General features: G+C 42.8%; 1 protein-coding gene across 2 annotated transcripts in view; it reads left to right on the plus strand.

Moving 5' to 3' along the window:
- Nucleotides 1–21,735, plus strand: part of ZNF407 (zinc finger protein 407) — a 1,574,765-nt gene that overhangs the window by 142,780 nt on the left and 1,410,250 nt on the right. For both annotated transcript variants that reach the window (XM_069219421.1, XM_069219420.1), the window contains one exon: nt 9,000–13,692. In XM_069219421.1, the coding sequence (XP_069075522.1) occupies nt 9,066–13,692 (4,627 nt within the window). In that variant the 5' untranslated portion in view covers nt 9,000–9,065. The remainder of the gene's footprint in view (nt 1–8,999; nt 13,693–21,735) is intronic.

A 21,735-nucleotide genomic window follows, 5' to 3' on the forward strand; every position in this document is an offset into this window, starting at 1 on the left:
CTGCTCCATCGACCAGGCCCTCGCCAAAGTGCCCCGCATCTGAAAAACCACAGCCAGAGGTGTAGATCCTTCTCCCACATCGCCGCCAAGACCTAGAACACCCACCCCATCCACCTCAGGCAATCTCCCACCCTGTCTCAGTTCTGGAAGGACCTCAAGGCCTGGCTCTTCGACTAATCCTCGTCACCCCCCCTCTTTTCTCTCCAGCACCTTGAGACCCTCCTGGTGAATAGCCGCGCTGTACCACTCCCTGATTGATTGATTAACCACCTTTATTATTCACTCTTACTTGGGCTAAAAGGAGCTGTTGGGATAGGTTTGGAATATGCTAAAGTTGATGGCAGTAGCACCTATTGCCTCAAACATGGAATTTGTGTTTACACTTCTAAACCCTGGACAAGAGATTACCAGGTTTGTACGTTCTCCTTGACCTCCTTCTGCCCACATTTTTTCCTCCCTTAATTCGACAATAAATGTGTGCTATTGAATTTTCAAGTTTTGGATTAGCTTTCTCCATTAGGTATTAATGATGCTTACTTTAGTATCCTGAGTCATACTTTTTTTTTTCATAAACAAGATTTTGACGGTTACCTCGATTCCTATACGTTTAGCAAGTGATGATATGCAACATATGCTTGCAAGTACCGTCTTGAGAATGTTCATATATTTTGCAAATCCGTTACAAGAGAAAAGAAAAGGGAAAAGCTGTCCCCATGCCTCCCAACCACAATAGCAGAAAAATCAGTAACTAAGTATTGGCATTAAAAATTGACCTATGCCAGAAATGTGTGGTGTCTGTCAGTAGAGTCAGTGTTCTCAATTCTTCAGCACAATCGGTGGAATATATTAAACATTCCTAAACATGGTGGTTATACAGTGTTGAGAAGGCCTTTCGATAGATAGTTGACTATTGGAGTCCACAGTGTCCATTTGTAATGTTGCTAGTTAAATGCTCTATTGCTATTATATCCTAGAGACCCCCATATCATTGGCAAATTGACATAGAATCTGCTTTCTTCTACCAGAGTGCTACGGCTAGTTTTGCTGCTCCCAGACCTCTCCAGGTTATTGCTTTGTCATTGAGTGTTATATGTTTAAGTGTCCGAGGTATCAACCCTAACCCTAACAAGAACAAGACTGGTGTGAGAGGTAAGGGAAAACCCAGGATCTTATGTAAGGCTTAGAATAAATTTTCCGAAAAGAGTTGAATTTTCTGACAGTTCCCCCAGATATGTTCAGAAGATCCCATCTGGCCACATTGTGTGGGGGTTTTGAGAGGTAAATATGCCAGATATAGAGCAGCTTGCAGTGGATTGCTTTAGTTTTTATATAAATCGAGCCTTTGTGTAATTCTGACCACATCCTGTCCCATTCCTTGTTAGTAATTGTTCTACTCAGGTCGTCTGCTCCTCTTACTTAGGTAAGCCCACATATGTGTTGAAATACTGTACCTGAGTGTGGTGTACAGCTTTGATTTGAGCTCCCTTTGTGTCATAATTGTGTCCAGTAGATTTTCAAACGGTAGTTTATCTCGTGTTGCTGCATGTTTATTACTCAGTTGCAGTGCATTGTGTCGTAATTGTGTGGATTGCATTTTTCCTGTTTCGGGCACCTGGAAGTCTCGTTTACATTGTGGGAAGGATGTTTTAATCACCCTGGTGGAACAGGCACAAAATATATCTACAACTTCTAGCTGCCATCAGGCCATTCCTGTCCAGTGTTGGAGAAAAAAGCATGGTTAGCCTATATTGGTGTAAATGTGGAAGGAATATGTGGTCAGAGTTTCTTGACTATTTACCCTGTCCGAAATCCGAAGGGTCGTGCTCACTGGCATACCGAGGTATGTGTTACGGGGTCTATGGGATTTTCAGAACCAAATCACCTCCCTTAGTGGTTGTGTCATGACTGTTCTTTCCATATTGGGTCAAGATGTGTCTCTCTCTCTCCTTTGGACTATTCCACAGTGATACGGAGCCGAGCTGCGTATTTAATTAGTTTAAAGTTTGGTAAGGCTAGTCCACAGCATTGCAATAACCGCGAAGGAACTCACGACATTGAGCTCTTATTATGAACATATTTACAGCTTGTAGGGGGGCAAAAAAAGGAGCCTTCCACTGTCACTAGGAGAGCAAGAAACAAACGTAGGACTCTGGGTAAAATGCTCATCTTAATTACATTGATTCAACCCATCCAGGATAGAAAAGGAGGTGCCCATTTACATAAATTGTGTTTGATCTTAATTATTAGCTTTATACAGCTCTTGGATGCTAGGCGTGAAATGGATCCGTAGATATTTATACTGAGAGGATGTCCACCTGAGCGGGAATCTTGCTCTTAAGTCTGTCCCTAGCTCTTAGAGAAGATAAATATTAAACAGTTCGGATTAGGATACATTTATTTTATAACCTGCTAGTACCTCGTAGGTCTTGAAATGTTATTGTGCTTGTTCTAAGGGTCTTTCAGGATTTGTGAGAGTGAGGTCATCTGCAAACAGGGCTAATTTGTGCTCTTCTGCTCCAACTGTATTCCTTTAATGTCCTCAGTTGCTGTAATGTGAGCTGCCAGTGGTTCTACACTGAGGGCGAGCAGAAGAGGTGACATACGTCACCCCTGTCTCGTCCCTTTCATCAATCTGAGGGTGGGAAACCGGTCTGTTAAGAGCTATTTTATTAAACCTGTTTTATTTGTTTTGGAACTCTAATGTGGCCGCCTGCAGGAGCAAGCGGCCCCTCCACAGAGGTGTCTGCTCTGTCAATTTACCCTACCACTTCATGGGCGGAGAGGGGAGGGCCACAGGTTTAGCATCATTCTGGTTGCTGGGGAAAGAACCCTCCTCCTGCCTCTGCCATACAGGTGGGTACTCCCCATTGCCCATCTGTCTAAGTCATATGCTAGGTCCTCCTGTGCGCCACACCACCAGTCATTTATAATAAGAAGATGAGCTGTTTGATAGTAGGATTGTACGTCAGCCGCTGCAATGCTCCCACAGTATGTTGATCACAAACATTTGCTTAGGGCTATTTGAGGAGGGTCCCCCTCACCCCCTCCACAAGAAGGCAGTAAGTATTGAGTTCAGTTTGCTGAACCACTGCTGCGGAACATCAAATGGGTAGTTTTGTCGTTGGTAAAGGAGTCTTGGCAGAAACACCATCTTTAATATGACCGACTGGTATAGGACAGAGGGAGCGCTAACAAGATCTTTGTCTAGCATGCCGGCGAACACCCACTCCACGTTGGCTGTCCACAGCATCGTCTACTCTGGGGATATGAAAACACCTAAGTATTGGAAATCACAGGTAGTGACCTGCAGTCAGTCGCCCATCGAAGCCTCTGAAGGCTGGCACACACCGCAAACACCATAGATTTGACGATGTTAATATGGAGGCTCACTGTCTTCCCAAAAATGTCCATGATTTGCAGCAATCTAGGCCCCGAAGATTGAGGTGTGATGAGAAAAGAACGTCATCCGAATAGGAGCACAATCCTATTAAAGAATCCTTCTCTCACCCCCCCTCTCTCCCCCCCCAATTCAAAGCCCCTCAATTGCGTGTTCATCCTCACCCATACAGCCAGCGACTCCATGGTAGGGTGAAACAGCAGGGGGTACAAGAGGTAGCTGTATGTGTCCCCTGCTGCAGGGGAAATCTATTCGACCAACTCCCGTCAACTGCACTGATGCAGTTAAGCCTTTGTAGAGCAGTTTAAGGTAAGAAAAGAATCTCGGACTGAAGTTCAGGCGTGTTAGGAGGATCATCAGGTATTCCCAGCTAACTGAGTAAAATGCCTTATGAATGTTAGCCAGGAGAATTGCTGCCGGTTCCTCAAGCCTATCTGTAAGTGCCAGTGAATTATAGACGCTATAAATATTGTTGGGTTGCCCGATGGGGCATAAATCCGGCCTGGTCCGGGTGCACCAGATCAGGAATCTGGAAAGGCTAGTGCCTTGGCAAAGATCTTGACCTCCAGGTTGAGCAAGGAGATTGGGGGATAAGACAAATGCTCGTCGTCTTGCTGTCTCGGCAGCAGGAATACCACAATCACAGCATGGCACCAGTCTGGGTGCAGGAAGGCAGCAACTGCCGCTGATTGGATCACTCCTAGTAAGTGGTCACAGAGCTTTGGCATATATGCTTTAATAAACTTGCTCAAGAAGCCATTGGGCCCAGGGGCCTTACCTACATTCATACTGTGGAAAGATCATCAACCGTGAGCTCAGCATCCAAGGATGCTGTATAAGTTGGGGAAAGGGTCTTGAGGGGAAGTGCCTGTACAAAGTTAAGAGCTATTCTTGCTGTAGGTGCTGCATAATTGGCCTTTACCATTGATATAAATGAAGGCTTAATACATGTTGCCTGCAGGACCTGTCTTATAAACTTCCAATCTGCATGGCTGAAGGCCTTTTCTGCATCCAGTGTGATCTGAAGAGTTGGGATCTTTTTGTTTACTATTTTTTCAGTAAGATGAATCAGTTTCTGAATATTGTCATGGGTTCGTCGGACCTTGACAAAGCCTGACTAATCATGATGTATATATCCAGGGATTAGGTCTTCTAGTCTGTTTGCTAGGATTTTGGTGTGTAATTTGACATCTACATTAAGCAAGGCAAACTACCTACAGGAGCGGCAAGTGCTGGGGTCTTTACCAGGTTTCCAAATAAGCAATACAACCACCTCTGTCATGGAAGGTTTGAGTGAGCCAATAGAGGCAAACGTGCTGAATAGTGTGGTTAAAAGAGAGTATTTCATAAGAGAGGTTTTAAAATACGCGCCAATATAACCATCTGGGTCTGCCACTTTCCCTGCCCTCAATTGTTTGTTTGAGATTTTCACTTCAACTTCTAGTATAGGGTTTCGATTTTCCTACATATAAATTAGAAATTTTACTAAGCTGGTCCTTGCTTGTATGGTTATGTTGGGCTGTGGGGGAATATCCCTTGGCCCTGAATAGATGTTTATAAAAGCTCCAGAATTGTCTTAATTTGTCTGATTCTTTCTGTAGGAGAGTCCCCGTTATCATGAAGTTTTCTATTTTTTTGGCAGAAGAGCAGTGCAAGATAGGGTCCTATCTTATTATGAGTTCTTGTAGAACTGGCATTTTGGTGAAGGAGAGTAAGATCTGCCTTGTTAGTTGTAATAGTTCCATTTTGGCCCTTCAGCGATGTCAGTTGTCGTATAAGGGAAAAGTATAGGGCGGTGTTCGTATTGCTCAGCTGTCAAGCGTATCTCCAATTCTAGCATCTGGGTTAGAGCCAGATGACTTTTTTAATAATAGCCATAATGGAGATAAATTTCCCTCCGAGTGACCTTCACAGCCTCAAACAAGGTTGCAGAAGAAATATCTACTTTGTCCTTAGTTGCAATTCATTCATCAAAGTACTCTCCTGCATCTAGCCTGAGGACAGGGTCGCGTTTGCAGCAGGGATGGGTGCAAGCACCACCTCCTGCCTCCATGGATCATGGGCCTAGTTTTATATGTAAAGTGAGGAGTGCATGATCCAATATTTAAATGTTAGAGCATTCCTAGGAGTAGAGCATGGCTAAGTAGTAGTATGTCTATTCTGAAATGTGTGCTGTGTGTGTGTGTGTGTGAATGTATAGTCATGGTCTTTCTTGTGGCTTTTGCGCCATGCATCTTTCAGACCCATAGAATGTGGATGAGTCTTGAGTCGTTTTGAAAAGGCACCCATATCACCCCTGCCTGGGCCCAGATCTGTCTTTCGAGCTATCCCACGCCATGTTAAAGTCTCCCGTAACAATTATCTCTAGTGTTACAAAACCAGCCTGGTGTATGAAAAATTTGGCCAGGAACTTATCCTGACCCAGGTTCTGAGCGTACATTGTGGCTAGTGTCAAAGATGTAGTCTCTCATTTATTCCTGTAGCAGAATGTATCCACCGTCCTTAAGAGTAAGGGAGTTGTCGGCTTAAAACGATGCATCTTTGTGTAAAAAATAAATAAATAAATAAAATGGCTAGGCCATTGTGTTTTAGTGGCTGAGTAATAATAGGAATTAGGGTAGAATGTGTCCTGCACTCTGTGTTGATCCATTCTTGTCAAGTGTGTTTTCCTGCAGGCAAACTATGGAGGGGGTCGCCTCCAGCAGCATCTTCTACACTGCTATTCTTTGAGATATAATCACTATCATAGTTGAAGGAAAGAAGTGTGCTTTTTTGGGGCAGGAAGGTCTAGGGAGGTTTCATTTCGGTCAGTGCAAGAGATCCTGGAGAGTGTCAACCATCCACTGAGTGAGATATTCTAGTAGTATAGTAGTGTTTGAGGTGGCATGTGGAAACAACACAGGAATGTGTTAACCATAACTGTAAACGGGTAGTAAACAATTGGATTTGTATTGGGTGGCCACACCGGTGGCCCTAAAGGTGCAGTAACTGAGGCAGGGGAAGACACCACTACTCAAGTTTGGGGTAGTAGTTATGTCTCTCCAATTAATTGGAAGACTCAGGGCAGCAGACTGATCAAAGCTTTAGTACCCCGCCCTCCCCACTCCTGCTCTCATGCTGCAGTGCTTTTCTCACTCACAGAGCTTCCCCTTGTGGTAAGGCACAGCCTTTACCCCAAGACCATGTTCCATAAAGCTGAGTAAATACTTGATATTACAGTTTCAAAAGGTGGGAGGATTTAGTCCTCCTGCTTTCCACATGCCCGGTCCATCTTTCGGTAAAGGAGTTAAGCATCTAGGGTACAGCAGGCTGCCGTGCATGAGCGACCCTCTCTGCAGAAGTGGGAGTGAGGGATGTGATCCTCCTCACTTAAAGAATGATCTGACTCTCATTTTATCTCATTGTCTGGACTCTTGGCATATCTATGCTTTGGGTTTGTTCCACTGTAGGCCCACAGCACCCTGAGGCGAGGCCACTGACTGCTGTCTCCGCAGCCCACTCTCTGAACCCTATCAATCTTGGTTGTGGGCTCTCCACTGCCCAGAAGTGAAGTGAACATGCTTACAACAAAGGTCTCCAGGACCTGGCCCTCTGCATCTTTTGGTAGGCCCTGTATCCATATATTGACTTTCCTAGATCGATTTTGCACCTCTTCACTTTTAGCCAGGAACACCATTGCCATATTGCCATATTTGATAGGTGTTCCAGCTCGTGCGTGAGTTCTTGGGTAGTAGGGTCCTGGGCTTCCTGCTTGGATTCCAGTTCCACTGTTCTAAAGCCGGGTAAATCCAAATCGGCTTGCAGGGTGCCTAGTTTCAGAACCAGTTCCTCTCTGTGTTTGGAGACCTTTGTCCAGTTCAATTTTCAAATCATCATTTAGGTCTCTGTAGACCTTGTAGGCTGCCCATGAGATCCACCTTCGTGAGTGCCGTCATGTTCAATGAGGGAGGCTGTGACGGGCCCAGGCAGGGTGTTCAGGGAGTTGCAAGTGTCAGAAAGACCCTTAGATCTTTGTGTGCTGGCTTTTTAAGAGGCATTTGTTCACTTAGGTATGCCGTCCTGTGATGACAGCTAGTGTGAGATTGTTGCACAGCATTGAACATTTAACCATGTCTGCTTCAGAAAAAACTTTTAATTTCACCTTTCCAGGGAATACTTGTAGTAATTAAGCAGGTAGCCATTGAAAGTGTGTGCGTTTGTGTTATTTGTGTTTGGTGCATTGACATTCTGTTGGTTTTTCAACCCATGTGTCCTGAAGTCACCCCTGCGCATGCACATACTCACAGAACTTACAAGAAAAGGTTACTTAATTGGGCATGACCTATGGAACAGCACTGAAAGTAGATCTTGTACAGGCTCATTTCTTTAAACTCAATTACAGCACTGCTGATTTGTACAGAATTTTCAGTGGGACATGGCCTCTGGTTTGCAAGTAGTCCATCATAGTTTCCTGGTGATGCAAAAAAACGTGTTGCATCTCTGCTGGCCTCTCCAAGAGTTCTGTGTGGGCCAAGTAGATGAAAAAATGGGTAATGCCTGAAAATTAAATTTTCCTCTTCAGGCCCCTAAATTAATTCAAGTTGAATGTGTTGTATTCTGCATTCTCCTCAAAGGTGTCTTAGAGTTCCATGGGATAATTACCATTTAAAAAGGTCTGAACTTGAAATATGTAGAAACAAAACCATCTTAGTTGTATTGGGAAGGCTTATAGCAAGGTTCTAAGTGAGAAAGCCACTGGAGAGACTGTAACACACAAAGAAATGGTGGACGGAGTCCTGAAACTTTTCAAACACTCGCCCTCAGTCTAAAATTAAATCATCGTCATTTTGCTCACCATGCCACCCCAGTTTGGACCCAGCCATATGCAAATCAGTCTTAACCCTGCTCCCCAGGGGAACAGTCTGTCTGTAGGATGGGTATGCCAGATGTGGGTCCCGTGCTCTGCATGCCACTGGATTCAAGCTAGCCTTACTGATGAGAGGTGATACCCCGAAACCGATACTAGGATGCTTGTTTCCAATCAATTGAGGACCTGGCCTGGGAGTTCAGGCTGGACTGTTCCCTTGGGGAACAGGGTGAAGACTGATTTGCAGATGGCTGGGCCCCAGCTAGAATGGCATGGGCATCAAAAAAAATACAGACTTAGATCCAGGTCTCTGTACTGGAAGTGAATGTTTGACATTGTTCAGCCAGCTTGAAGTATGTTGAGTTCAACCTTTATGAAATTTAATGAGTAGGATTTCACTGACCTATAGTGCCAGAGCTTCAGCTAAATGCATGCCAGTTCCATGGGTAAGTCATGTAAAAGGGACCTGCAGCTCTGAACCGGCATGATTCTTTAATCCTCCTCTCTGCTTTTTTTAACTTCTCTTTAGTGTGTCATTTGTTACCCATCTACAGATTTAATTGTTCGTCACTCACAAATATTTGTTCTTTAATCACTTGTCACATTGCAGCATGGACAACTGTTATGTCCGAGCACAGAAAGAATACAACTAAAATGTGATGAAATAGGAAGCAGCATTGTCATATTGTCTTTGTGTTCACTGCTTGAGTACATCTGTTACAGCTCAGGTACTAATTGACCTTTTTGATGTTACAGGAACCAGCAAACTCAGATGGAGCTCTCACTTCAAAAGAAGCGCTGCTTGTACCGCGTTTCATAAGTATGGAGGAACATGAACGCTTTCAAGAAGATCGGAGTTCTGAGGCGCCACAAGATTTAAAGGGCAATGCAACAGATAGCACTCATCAGAACACTACTTCTGACCAGAAAACGTGTCCCTTGTCAGGAGAAATGCACGAGATCATTGAAATCAACCTAAAAAGGCCATTGTGTGGCTCAGTAGACCTCTGCCTAGCTGAAGAATTTGAAACCCAGTGCTTATCTAAACAAATTAAGCTGGACATTTCAGAAAATGTTGGTGATTGTGTGGCTGGTTATCAGGAGTGCTCTTCAGTACAAAATTCGGTTTCTTCACCTGATACCTCAAAAGGCACATCAAGAGAGACACTACAAGAGCTAGCCAGCGATATCAGTCCTAAGGGTGACCATCAGCCTCCACAGTTTCCATGCACGCATTGTGACTTTGTTACCATCAATGACTTTCTTTTGAAAAAGCACATAAGTAAAACACATGCAGAAAAAGTTAAATCCTTTCCAAGGCCCACTTCTGTTGACGTTGAAGAATTCAGAGTTAACTGCGCCGTTGAAAGTGCCAAGGAAGACCCACAGTGTAGGCACTGCATTGGGACTGTGGTACCCGGTCTAGATCGGCCCACTGAAAACAGTTCCAGCAATATACCCAGAGAAAACAATTGCCCACTATACAGCTGTAATGGAGATGACTGTTCTGCTTTGAAAACTCTCATTCCAAAGGTGGGCCATCCAGAACCAGTATTATGTTGCAAACTTTGTGGCGTTCAGTATTTTGATGAAAATCTCCTTCATGCACATTTATTTGGCAAAACCCACCTTCGTCGTCAGCATCTTTCTGCACGTCTGGGATTAGCACAGATAAGCGACAGAAAACCCCTTTCTAACAAGCAGCCAGCAGCAATGAAGCAAATGACTGATAGGAAAAAAAGTGACGAATCGTCTGAAAGGGTTGGGGGCTCGAAAGAGTTACCAGATGGAGACACCTCTCTAAATGACGCCACCGTTAGTTTTGCTGACGAAAGTGTTGAACTTGTGGTCGAGATGTCATCCTCTAACAAGATATCGGCTGAAGAGAAGCCGGAAATGAGCAATGGGGGGTTAGATTTCACAAAGTGTACTCACCATGAGCAGTCTGCACAAGGGCGGCTCTCAGGAATTGCTGACAAATTACAAAGCACTACATTTTTCAGACGAGTTAGAGCGGTAGTAGGCAAAGCCAGGTTCTCCAGAAGATTCGGGTTGTCCTCACTTGAAAGAAGTTCTTTAGCGTTAAATTCTACCTTCCGAAAAAGTGGTAAAAGCAAATTCAGCTTGCTGAGCGTCAGCAAACGGAATGTGAAACACCGATTTGGAGCGCATGTGAAAGGCAGGCGTTTAACAGACTCGTCTGTTAAAGAATTAAAACTCAGATGCACGAATCAAATTGTTGAAACCCCAGAAGCCCATGCTCTCAATATGAGTGAAAGGAGTTCAAGCTTGTCCAGTACATTAAACCATGTTGCCCCTAAACGGCTTCCAAATGTTTCAGATTTTAAAATCTTGCGAACATGCCCTTATTGCGATCACGTGTTTCAAAACCGGAAGGGAATGGAAGTTCATGTTAAACGGTGCCATACAAAAGAAATGCTTTTTCACTGTCAGCCATGTGGATATTCCTGCGTCACAAGAGGAGACTTTGAAAAACACTGCCAAAGCAAGCGGCACAAAATGGGCATTTTTAACTGCGTTTGTCGACTTTGTTCATTTGCTTCCTCAGACGAAGTACACTTGAGGGACCACATGAGCAATGCACATAACATGTCATTTTGTTGCACCACTTGTAAATTTTATTTTCAAGCCCAAGAAGACATGGTGCACCACAAAGAAACAGAGTTGCATCTCAACCTGGTGGCTCATCAGAACACCCCTGAGCCATCCACTGAACACTTTTCTTCGCCTGCTAGATCTTCTAATAATCTAGAATTAGGTAGCCAGAGCACTGGGCAGGGTTTTCATGAAATAGAAGTAACCATGCAGGAAGTTTCTGGAAAGCCACTGGAGGTGCGTAACAGCCATGAAATGCAGCACTCAACCCTGGGCGCACCTCAGTTCCAATGTAAGAAATGTTTTTATAAAACCAGGTCATCAACTGTTCTAACAAGACATATCAAACTGCGACATCACACAGAGGACTATCATTTTCTATGCAAAGCGTGCAATCTTTATTCTATGTGCAAAGATGGCATGGAAAAGCACATTAAAAGAAGCAAACATATAGAAAATGCCAAAAAGAACAATATCGGCTTACTTTTTGAAGAATGTATTGAAAAGGTTTGTATTGGAGCAAGCAACTCCAAACAAACCGAGCCTAATGTTTCTTTGCACGACATAACTGACTTTGGTAGGGAAGGTATAATAGTGTGTCAGTCTAGCCCTACCAGAACGCCTGTTAATGAGTTAGTGCAGTCTAGAGAACTCCATTATGACATTAGCCACACCGAATTAGTGACTCAGAATGCTCCCAAGAGAGGAAGGCCTAAAGGAAAGGTTTCGAGAATATGTAACCATTGTGGACTTTTAGCCTCTAGTGTCACAAATTTGACTGTCCACATTAGGAGAAAGCACAGTCGCCAGTATAGCTATTTGTGTAAGGTTTGCAACTATTACACTGTTACTAAAGGTGACATGGAGCGTCACTGTACGACCCGGAAGCATAAAGGTCGTTTAGAAATGGAAGACAGTGGCAAACAAAGCCCTAAGCATGTGTCTGACGATGGCCCAACTGATGACTCCTATAGCGAGAAAAGCAACATACAGATTAGAGGACTTGATGTTGCAGATGCTTGCAAAGCAGATGAATCAGATGCTTTCCACTTAGAAGAACACTTTCAACAGGATGAAGGTTCTGTAGCTGTAGAAGTAGAAAGCGTGATTTTGTTAAATGATGTAAGTACTGAAATACAAACAGATGAAAAACAGAGTTTGTCCACTAGGCAAGGAAGTGTTCATCAAGAAAATGATATGGATCCACATAGGGCTATAGGTACTGGAATTGGCAGTAAATGCACTCTTTGCAATTTTGTCGCCCATTCCTTTGCATCACTAGAGCTCCATGTTAAACGGAAACATACAAAAGAGTTTGAATACTATTGTATGGCATGTGATTACTATGCCGTGACTCGCAGAGAAATGATTAGACACGCAACCACAGAAAAACATAAACTTAAAAGACAGTCATACCTTGATTGTTCTAATGCGACGGAAACAAATGGAACAGATGTGGCCCAAAAAGCAGCTGAAACATCTGAAGCGCAATGTCCAAAAATCATAGAAGAATTTCCTCTAGTCCTTGGTAACATGTCTTGTGGCCATAATACGGAAGGTTTGCAGAACATAAATAGCAATACAAGTTTTACTGTTATGGAGAGTTGTGAATCTTCGAAAATGTCTGAAACTGGCAATGCTACAAGCAGCATACAATCCAGTGCCACACCTGGGAATGGTACTTATGTGGGAATCAAACTTGGAAGCTTGAAGGGCAGTATTGGTTCAACAAAAGATATTTTGTTACCTCAAGAAGAAATAAGTGGCGATAATGAAAATGTGGATCGGTCAAATTTCATTCAGGTTATGCCGGAAGAAGATCAACACAACATAGAAAACTCAGATGCAGAAAATAGACAGATCTTGATGGACCATAGGGATACACCGGAGAGTGGTCATGACAATTCTCAAATTCATTTTGAGAACCAGTCTGCTGAAAGTAATTCAGCCCATTTTGAATGCTCAATGTCCCATTCACCCAACATCAATGTGACTTCAAATCATGGAGGAAGTGCAGCTGATAATAAATGCTTTAAGAGAGACGCACCTGAACAGAAGGACTTAACAGAGGAGCACCAGGTAGCAGATCATGCAGTAACTGATAATGTTTGGGACATGGGGGATTCGGTAACTGAGCATATGCAGCAAAAAGAAACGATTATATGTGGTGATGATAACCAAGCAAACACATTGTATAGTGTTGACATGTTTGATTCTTCAATAGTACGATTAAGAAGTCCATGTGAAGGTGGACCTCAAAGCCAGCTAGATGATGGATCAGTCATCAATGAAATACAACTTAATGAGTATCATTTGAAAACGTACCTCCCATTAATTGAGAAAAGGAAAAAGTTTGATATAGTGTTCCATGGAGAAACAGCGCGTGTACGATGTGACGACTGTGGCTTTTTAGCAGATGGGTTAAGTGGCCTCAATGTGCACATATCTATGAAACATCCTTCGAAGGAAAAACATTTTCACTGCCTGCTGTGTGGAAAGTCATTTTACACAGAGAGCAACCTCCACCAGCACTTGTCCAGTGCAGGCCATATTCGAAATGAGCAGGCTAGTGTGGAAGAGTTACCTGAGGGAGGGGCAACATTTAAGTGTGTCAAGTGCACAGAACCCTTTGATAATGAGCAGAACTTGTTTCTTCACATAAAAGAACAGCACGAAGAGTTGTTGAGGGAAGTGAACAAGTACATTGTGGAAGACACAGAACAAATTAACCGTGAGCGAGAAGAAAACCAAGGCAATGTTTGCAAGTATTGTGGCAAGATGTGCAAAAGCAGCAACTCTATGGCTTTTCTTGCACACATTCGCACTCATACAGGTATGTAACTATGAAGTTGATGTCTATCTTGTGTCCACTATGCAATGAATATTTTCTCCAACACAGGTGGGGTTTCTAGACTTGGAGGGAAAAATTGACCTTCAATACCAAAGCGTAATTTTGATAAATTGAAAGCCATGACAATTAATAACATGTTCATTGATTTTGGTGAAAGGTGTTGATGTAATAATATTGTGAGTCAGAAAAGGTAAAACACTAATATGTAGAAGGCGTCAGTGTTCTTTATTTAAGAATGTACAGATTAATTCTTTCTTTGACTTCAGTAATGTTTAAGTTCAGTATTTCCGTTTCATATTCCTCTGAATCAATACTGTCTGACACTTTCCTTTTTAAGTGATATAAGAATACAAGACTGAACAAATGGCAGTGTTAAACAAGCATTGGCAAAACCAATTGATCTGGCAGTAGCTGTCAGACTTTTGGCTTTGTCAATGCTTATTTTGTTGTGCTGTTCTTTATTTGTAAAATGTTGTGGGAGCTGGCGGGTCCTATCCTTTTATTTGTTCTCAAAAAGCATAAATTGTCCTAAAAGACCCTGTCACTCAAAGGAACTACTTTGTGTGATGTTGTGCTCCTTGCGAAAGAGCAGGATGCTATCACTCACTTGAAGTTAGCCAGTGAATGAAGTTGGCTGACCCACTGCCCCATGCTGTAGTGGGCGGAAGAACAATGTGGGTGACTCAATAACAGACTAATGTATGGAGAGGGCTGACTGAAAGCTCCAATCAGTAAGTATATAATAAATATCATTTTACTGAAAATCAGAAGGTATTGGCTAACGCCAGGGCTCGAATGTGTTATGATTATTTCACAATTCCCAAATGAAAATGTAAAGCATTTGTCAATCTATTACAAGAATGTAGTATTAACAAAAAAATATATAAACTGAATGGAAATTGCTTCTAGCTAAGCGTTATTGCCGTCTGATCAAGGAAGTGAAAACTGGTTTACTCAATTTGTGGGGCTTTAACAGCTTTAAAAAAATTATTTTATTGCAAGTTTTATATAACAGAAGATCCATATCACACAATATGCAGAATTAACAACAATGTCCTGAGTGCAGTCAGGCGATGCAGAAGACAAATGTGCACTGGAAAAGTACATGAAGACATCAGAAATTGCATGCAGTATGTCCTGTGGAACAGAAGAGTTAGAAATAGGCACCAGGGGATGGCGACAAGCTGGTGCTTAGAGGGAAGGGTGTTGGGAGTATCAGGTAGGGCGGACGCCTGTGTCTGGAGATAGGTGCAGAGCAGTTGCCAGATATCTTGAGGGAGGGATGTCAGCGGCTGCATTGAGGCATATAATTCACTGGTAGTATCACAGTATGTAAGATCCCGCAACCATGCATCTTTTGTGGGACAAGTAATGCTGCCCCAGTGTAGGGCGATCAGCCCTTGGCAAGCAGCAGCGCAATGACGACGAATCGCCGATTAGATTGTGAAAGTAGCTTAACATAGCAGAGCAAAGCTGGAAGAGGATCAGGGGCCATCTCTCGGCCTACCATACGGGACAGTGCTGAGTGAATATCCTTCCAGTACGTGAGGATGTGAGGACATGTCCTTGACAAGTGTATGAAGTCCGCAAAGTCAGCCCCTCTCTTAGGGCATTGATGGGATCACCTGGGGTCTAATTTAGCAAGAGCTCACGGGGTGGTGTAGGCACGGTGCAGGAATTTAAAGTGCAGCAACTTATGACGGTAATTGTTGGACACATGCATGCAGCAATAGTACCAGACCTTATCCAGTAGCGGCCAATGTCCCTCTCCCAGGCCACCCTAGACCTCTCCGGCCCCCTAGATTTAAGCTGTAGTGAGGAGTGATAGAGCTGAGAAACTATATGTGCACAGTCAGGGGAAGAAATGAGCAAAGATAGAGGGGGGGGAAAAGTCTGTGGGTTTTGCAAGGTATGTAGACAATGTGGACGTAATGTACTGTAGAGTCTATGCAAAATGAATCCTTCCACATGGGAAGACTGGGGACCCTCTGTAACTTCAGCCGTAGAGTGGAGAGTGACATTTCATAAACAAGTCGCCGATCGTATGTAACCGCAGAGAGGCAAGAGTGCGCTAAGTCTGCTTCTCTCACAGAAGCGGGAGTCAAGGATTAGGGCTTTAACAAATCAGGTTAATTTCTTTAGCTATGGCTACTATGGCTTCTCAATGAAGCCCTCTTCTTCACTGAACCTCTCACACTTAATAATGGTGGTCCTAATGGTGGTAGTATCCTGACTGGTATACATACAGCCATGCTGTGAATACAGGCCTCCAAATTAAGTCACTGAAGAAATCTGGAAGCAGTGAGAACCATACAAATCACATAGGGTCAGATGTATGATGATTTCCAACAGTGATTACTAAAATGCGTTTTTATTTTGGGGGGTTGGGGGGGTTGCGAATCGCAATTAAGTAATCACTATTGGAATGTATGAAACTCAGGAGTTTCATATAGCGATTCGCAAGGGCTCGTAAATGGACCTACCTCATTAATATTCATGCAGTAGGTTGCAATTTGAGACCCATTGCGAATGGCTACAATCACAGGGATGGTGGCCGGCTGGGCTCAGCAGACCACCATGTTTATGACTGCTTTTAAATAAAACAATCTTTCGTTTTTTTTTTTTTTTGTTTTTTTTAATACAGCCCGTTTTCCTTAAAGGAAAACAGGATGCGTTTAAAAAAGCAAAATGAAAAGTTTTCTTTTCATTTCTTAAGAGTGGGCAGTGGTCTATGGGACCACTGCCTGCTCTTAAAAAAATGTTTTTGCCTGCATTCACAAAGGGGAAGGGGTCCTTTGGGGGGGCCCCTTCCCCTTTGTGAATGGGTTAGCACCAGTTTGAAATTGGTGCTAACTGTGATTGTTTTGTGACCGTGAATGTAGTTGCAAAACAATCATACATACCTCTTCGATTCGGTATTAGGAAGGGATGCCATTGACATGCCCCTTCCTAATACCGAATTGATATGTACTCGCAAATCCAATTTGCGATTCGGTAACAAGTTACTGAATCGCAAATTGTATTTGATACATACCAAAAGGCATTTTTGCGATCGCAAACGGCCATCGCAAAAATGTTTGATAAATCTGGCCCATAGTCTTTGGCCTACAATGCATGGACCACAATAACCAACCTCCTTGAAAATATTTTATTGTGTTCTAGTGGGAAAGAACATAGTTCAGGACAATCAGCACCATCTGCATGGTGCTGCTCTGTTTACCTTAAAAGCCAATCAGACTCCTAAGGCTGGCCCCCACAAGCTACTTGGTACGTTGGCAGACAAAATCAATTGAAAGCTGTGCTTTCTTCACCTCACACTTAAAAAAACCAAAAGAACACTTCCTATCATTTTGCAGTGAACGGAAGACAGAGGTGTTCCTATCGACCTATGACCCGTCTCCTCATAAGTACCAGAAGAAGTCTTCAGTTAACTGGCACTTTATGATTCCCGGACTCCTTCAGTCTTGCTCTTCCTGTGTTGCTTCATATCCATGTAGGCGCTGCTTTTAAAGGAAATAATAAACCGATTAGCAGTGGGCCTCTGCCACCAAATGCTTTGTATAACATGAAAAGATATTTGATGTGCACTAGGGATCAAATAGAGGATTTCTTTATTTATTAAGGCTAGGTTTGCTGCTTTGTTCTTCAACCTCTTCAGATTTGAGTTTCGGGAAGCCTGTATGTACAATTCTTCACCTGCTCCATGTTGACTAGGTCTGTGATGTTGCTATCTCTCCTTGATGACCAGATGTGGTCAGTATTAGGGGGACTTTCCTTGTATTGAGTGTGTGGTTCATGCCATTGATCGCAGTGTTAGTAGGAGGAATGATTTCTAGTTATGTGAAATGCACAGGTTTTTACAAAGAGTAAAGCAGCACTTGTGTTAGTAAGAATGCATTGTGAATAAACAATAACACAGTACTATAGCTAAACGTTTTCCATGTTTGCACAACAAAATGAATCCATAAGTGGCTTGCTGACTTCACTATTTCTAGTTGAGTTGACATGAGACCCACTCTGAAATGTTGGCTAATAATGTCTTTCCATGTTTCATTGTTTGATCGTTCTGACCTCTTTTGGTCAGAAAAGAGAACCTTGAGGTTATCCTCTTGTCTCCTCTCTCTTCACCCTAGGTCTAAAAGCCATGTATAGTTTGTTTGCATTTGATCTTGAGGAGCACCTTCTTCTCTGCTTAAAAAATTAACAAACATGTATAGGGTGTTGCACCTCCACCTCAGCGTGTTTGCACACACACATTTCCTTGGCATTCAATACAACTGGAACACGCCTGCATCGATAATTTGTGTGTGTGTGTGTGTGTGTGTGTGTGTGTGAGGTGACTGTATCTGACGCACATTTCAGCCCATCATACATGCTCAGATGTATTCCCCAATGAGTAGAGAAGGGCAAGATTAGCGTGTGTGTGTGTGCACACAGTAGCAATTGTTGTGCACTTATTTTTGTACTCTGTTATCATAGACCCTTGTTAGCATCGCTATATGACAAAAGTACGATTGGGCTTGTAGTCTTCAGCCTTACTGACTTGAGTTCACTGCTCGAACCCACCCTTTAATGCTTTTGTAGTAGTTCCTTACTTGAGTCTGTTATGTTTCATAGCTTTAATGCTGACATAATTACTTTGCTGTACTGGTAAAACCCTCAGGTTGATCACTGTGGACTTGTTGTCAAAACAATAAATTGACCTTCAATGAAAGTAAATGTCCGGTTCCTTTAGAGATGTCGGCACAACGCTCTATACATTTGGGCACATACTGTATCTAGGAGCAGTCCCAGAGAGCCCATCAACATTAGTGCACATGTGCAGTTTAGCCCAAGGAATGACATAGGTCTCCCACAGCTGAAGGAGTGCTTCTTCATTTGGGGTAAAGTGGTGCCCCTGGCATTGAAAAGGTCCAGGGACACCAGAAGCCTTTTCTGGTTTCGAACAGATCAATGTACCACCTACGTACGGTGCAGAGCTGCCACGAAGAACCAGTTATCAGCATGATGATTGCTCCACCACCCCAAACATTTTCCCACTAGCATCCCACTGGCATTAAAATAGGAAGAGATTCTCACTGGTGTTCATATTAGGAAAATAGCATTCTGTGGCAGGGACCATATAAAGGCCTGAATGTGGCTAGTGCTTGTGAATGGGTCAGATCAAGTGGAATGAAGCTATTCTCACAAGGGTAGGCTATTTTCCAGAAAATCTCCAGATTAAAATTTTACTACTCCAAATATAAGGGCCTCATGATTTGAGATGATAAGACCACAGTGGTCTTGGGAGAGGGCCTTTGGGTGTCTGAAGGAAAAGAGCTTTGCTGTTTTTTTTTACATGGCTGCGTGGAAAAGAAGTTCTGGTTTTGGTTTTAGAACTGCACACTAGGAATGCTACTGGAACGGAATGATGATGTAACTGTATGAGGTAAAATGCCAATCTTTCTGAAAGGACAGTTCTTACCTTTTAAAGCACTGGGTTGACCTAGGGGGCTCTGAGTTTTAAAAATTGCCTGTATTTTGGACTTCCTCATTTGGACCCGACTCTATTCTAAGACATCTGGGCCACTCGTAAGGGATTGTTACAGCACTAGGATTTCTGTGTGACTTAGTTGAGGCAGCAGCAGGATACAGGAAGTGATACTTTTAGGCCCGTTCCATCCTGTTCCTGTTGAAGGCGGATCTATAACTACATTTGAATGTTCATCTGTTACAAATGATTAATAGCGTCAGTAAGTGTATTTAAATCGGAAAAGGTTGAAATTTCTCGTAGGACCCTTAAGTTGAACCATTTGAATGAGTCCTCTAGATGTTATATTGATTATCACAAAGGAATGATCAGAATGATTCCTGTGATTCCCGCGGCTCGGACTGAAATCCTGTTAGTGGTCATGAGTAAACAGTATTGCTTTGGGGATTAGATGGGTCTCTAGGGGCTGCTGATGTGGTGAGACCTGTTTGCATGGGACGATCAGATGTGAATGCAAGTTGTTTCTGCAGGCCCATGTATAAGATAAATCATTGATTCAGTAATGGGTGTTTACACTTCATAAATAGTCACAGAATTTTCTAATGGTTTTACATTTATTTATAAAGGTTTTGTATCTGACAGCGTCGAATCTTTGTTGAATGAAAAGATTTAATCTTGATCTATGTTTTCTGCAGTTATAATACACCAATGCTGGCCTAGGTAAATGCAGATAATTAACATATATTTTTTAATATGCACACACCACCTGCTCTTGTATAAAATCTCTGAATATTTCCAAATTTCCAGTTTCATACAGCACATCTGGGCCTCGTTTACATACAGGGCCCAAGGGGGTGAATGGGCAATGCCTGCCATAAATCTAAGGGTCAGTTCAGGAAGTAATGCAGCCCTTCTACAAGCTGTTGACATTAATCTCTTTGTACCATAGTTACTGGGATACAGTTCTTAACAAAGTCTTGTTTCACGTTCTGGCCCACATTCATTAGATATGTGGTGTCTGGGACCAGAACACGTGTTACCGTCCATTTGTCTTTTTTTTCAAGCATCTTAAGGCTATTAAGGAGAGGCAGAAGACACTGTTCATGACTCATCAAAACAGAACAGGGGGATCTAAGTTGCAGACACCAACTAAGAGCTGACTAGTGCCAGTCTGGAGTCATAGAAGAATCACTGCTGTATCCCATATAAATCCTAGTATTATTGTAGCAATGCCTAACACTCCTGCAAGCTCAATGCAGGTGAGCAAGGCTGTTGGATTGGCACTAGCGGATCAAACTGTCTCCTCTTGGAATGTTACACAGATGATTTTCCAGACAGCAGAAATAGAGGTGATGCACTCTTCTCTGACGACAAGCTGTCTGGTAAAAATTAAGTGTTTATGCAACAATATTTTCCTTGTTTTGATGCACTTTTTGTTTTTTGACTTTAACACTCTGGGATTATAGGAACCTTAATCCAAAATGGATATGACATGCCTGACAATAGTGTTGCAGACCCTCATTTAACCCTGGCTTCCTCAGATATGGGCTTACAAATAGGTATGTAAGCAGCTTGGACAACTCACTAGAAGGAGGTTTTCCAATTCCCACTCTGAAAACATGAAAGGCGACCTCTCTGGCTTCTTTTCTCTTCTTGAAGATGAATTATTTATGGAGTCTAGCTTCAGAGCCTCTTTAACTATGAATCACTTGTGGGTATGCTTTTAACTTTTTGGTAAATACCTCATGTGGGGTTTGCTCTTAAAAGGGAAACGGCATGCAAATCAATGCTCTAAATTCTCTCAGCTTGTTCTACACCAGAGTGTGACAGATTTCTCCAGCCAGATTAAAACTTACTGCCTTTCTTTTGGTACTGAAGTAATTATGAATCTATAAAATGTGCCACAGATTTTTGCATCAAGAAGCCTAGCATACACCTCATAAAACTGCTTCCGTTTGCTACCACTGTCTTTGAGATATGGATGATCCACCTGCTAAATACATGCCGTACCACATGCATTGCCCTTTCTTCTCTTTGGTGAAGGATGGATTTGACTCCTAAATTTCTGCACTAGCATACACACTGCAGATGATCCAGCCAAGTCCAGTTAAGTCATGATTGATAGGTATGCTTGAATGCATTGTAGGACCAACAATACAAAAAGTTGAGTGTCTACAGAAGCGTTACTTATACCGGATCTCATCATGTCTGCAACCTAAACAACCAAATCGCATATTTTCCTATGCAGGGGCAGAAGCCCTGGCAGTTAAAAAATAATAATAATAATAATAATTACTCCCTCACCCTCTGGCTAGCAAACTCCTAAACCACTTCAGTGGTTAATCTTCAGTGTGCAGGATTCTCCACTTGCACAAATGGGTATCTGGATTTCTGTTAAGATCAAAGGAGTATGCTTTGGTCTTGTGAGCCCCTCACGTTATCCAACTGAGGTGGTCCCTGTGTTTCTTCAAGGCAAATTGCTCGCTTCTACCGTCATCCTTTCCATCACAAAAATATTTTGTTGAATACACTCATGTCTTTAATGAAAAAAGGGC

Source organism: Pleurodeles waltl, chromosome 2_2 (assembly GCF_031143425.1).
Source record: "Pleurodeles waltl isolate 20211129_DDA chromosome 2_2, aPleWal1.hap1.20221129, whole genome shotgun sequence".
Taxonomy (NCBI): Eukaryota; Metazoa; Chordata; class Amphibia; order Caudata; family Salamandridae; genus Pleurodeles; species Pleurodeles waltl.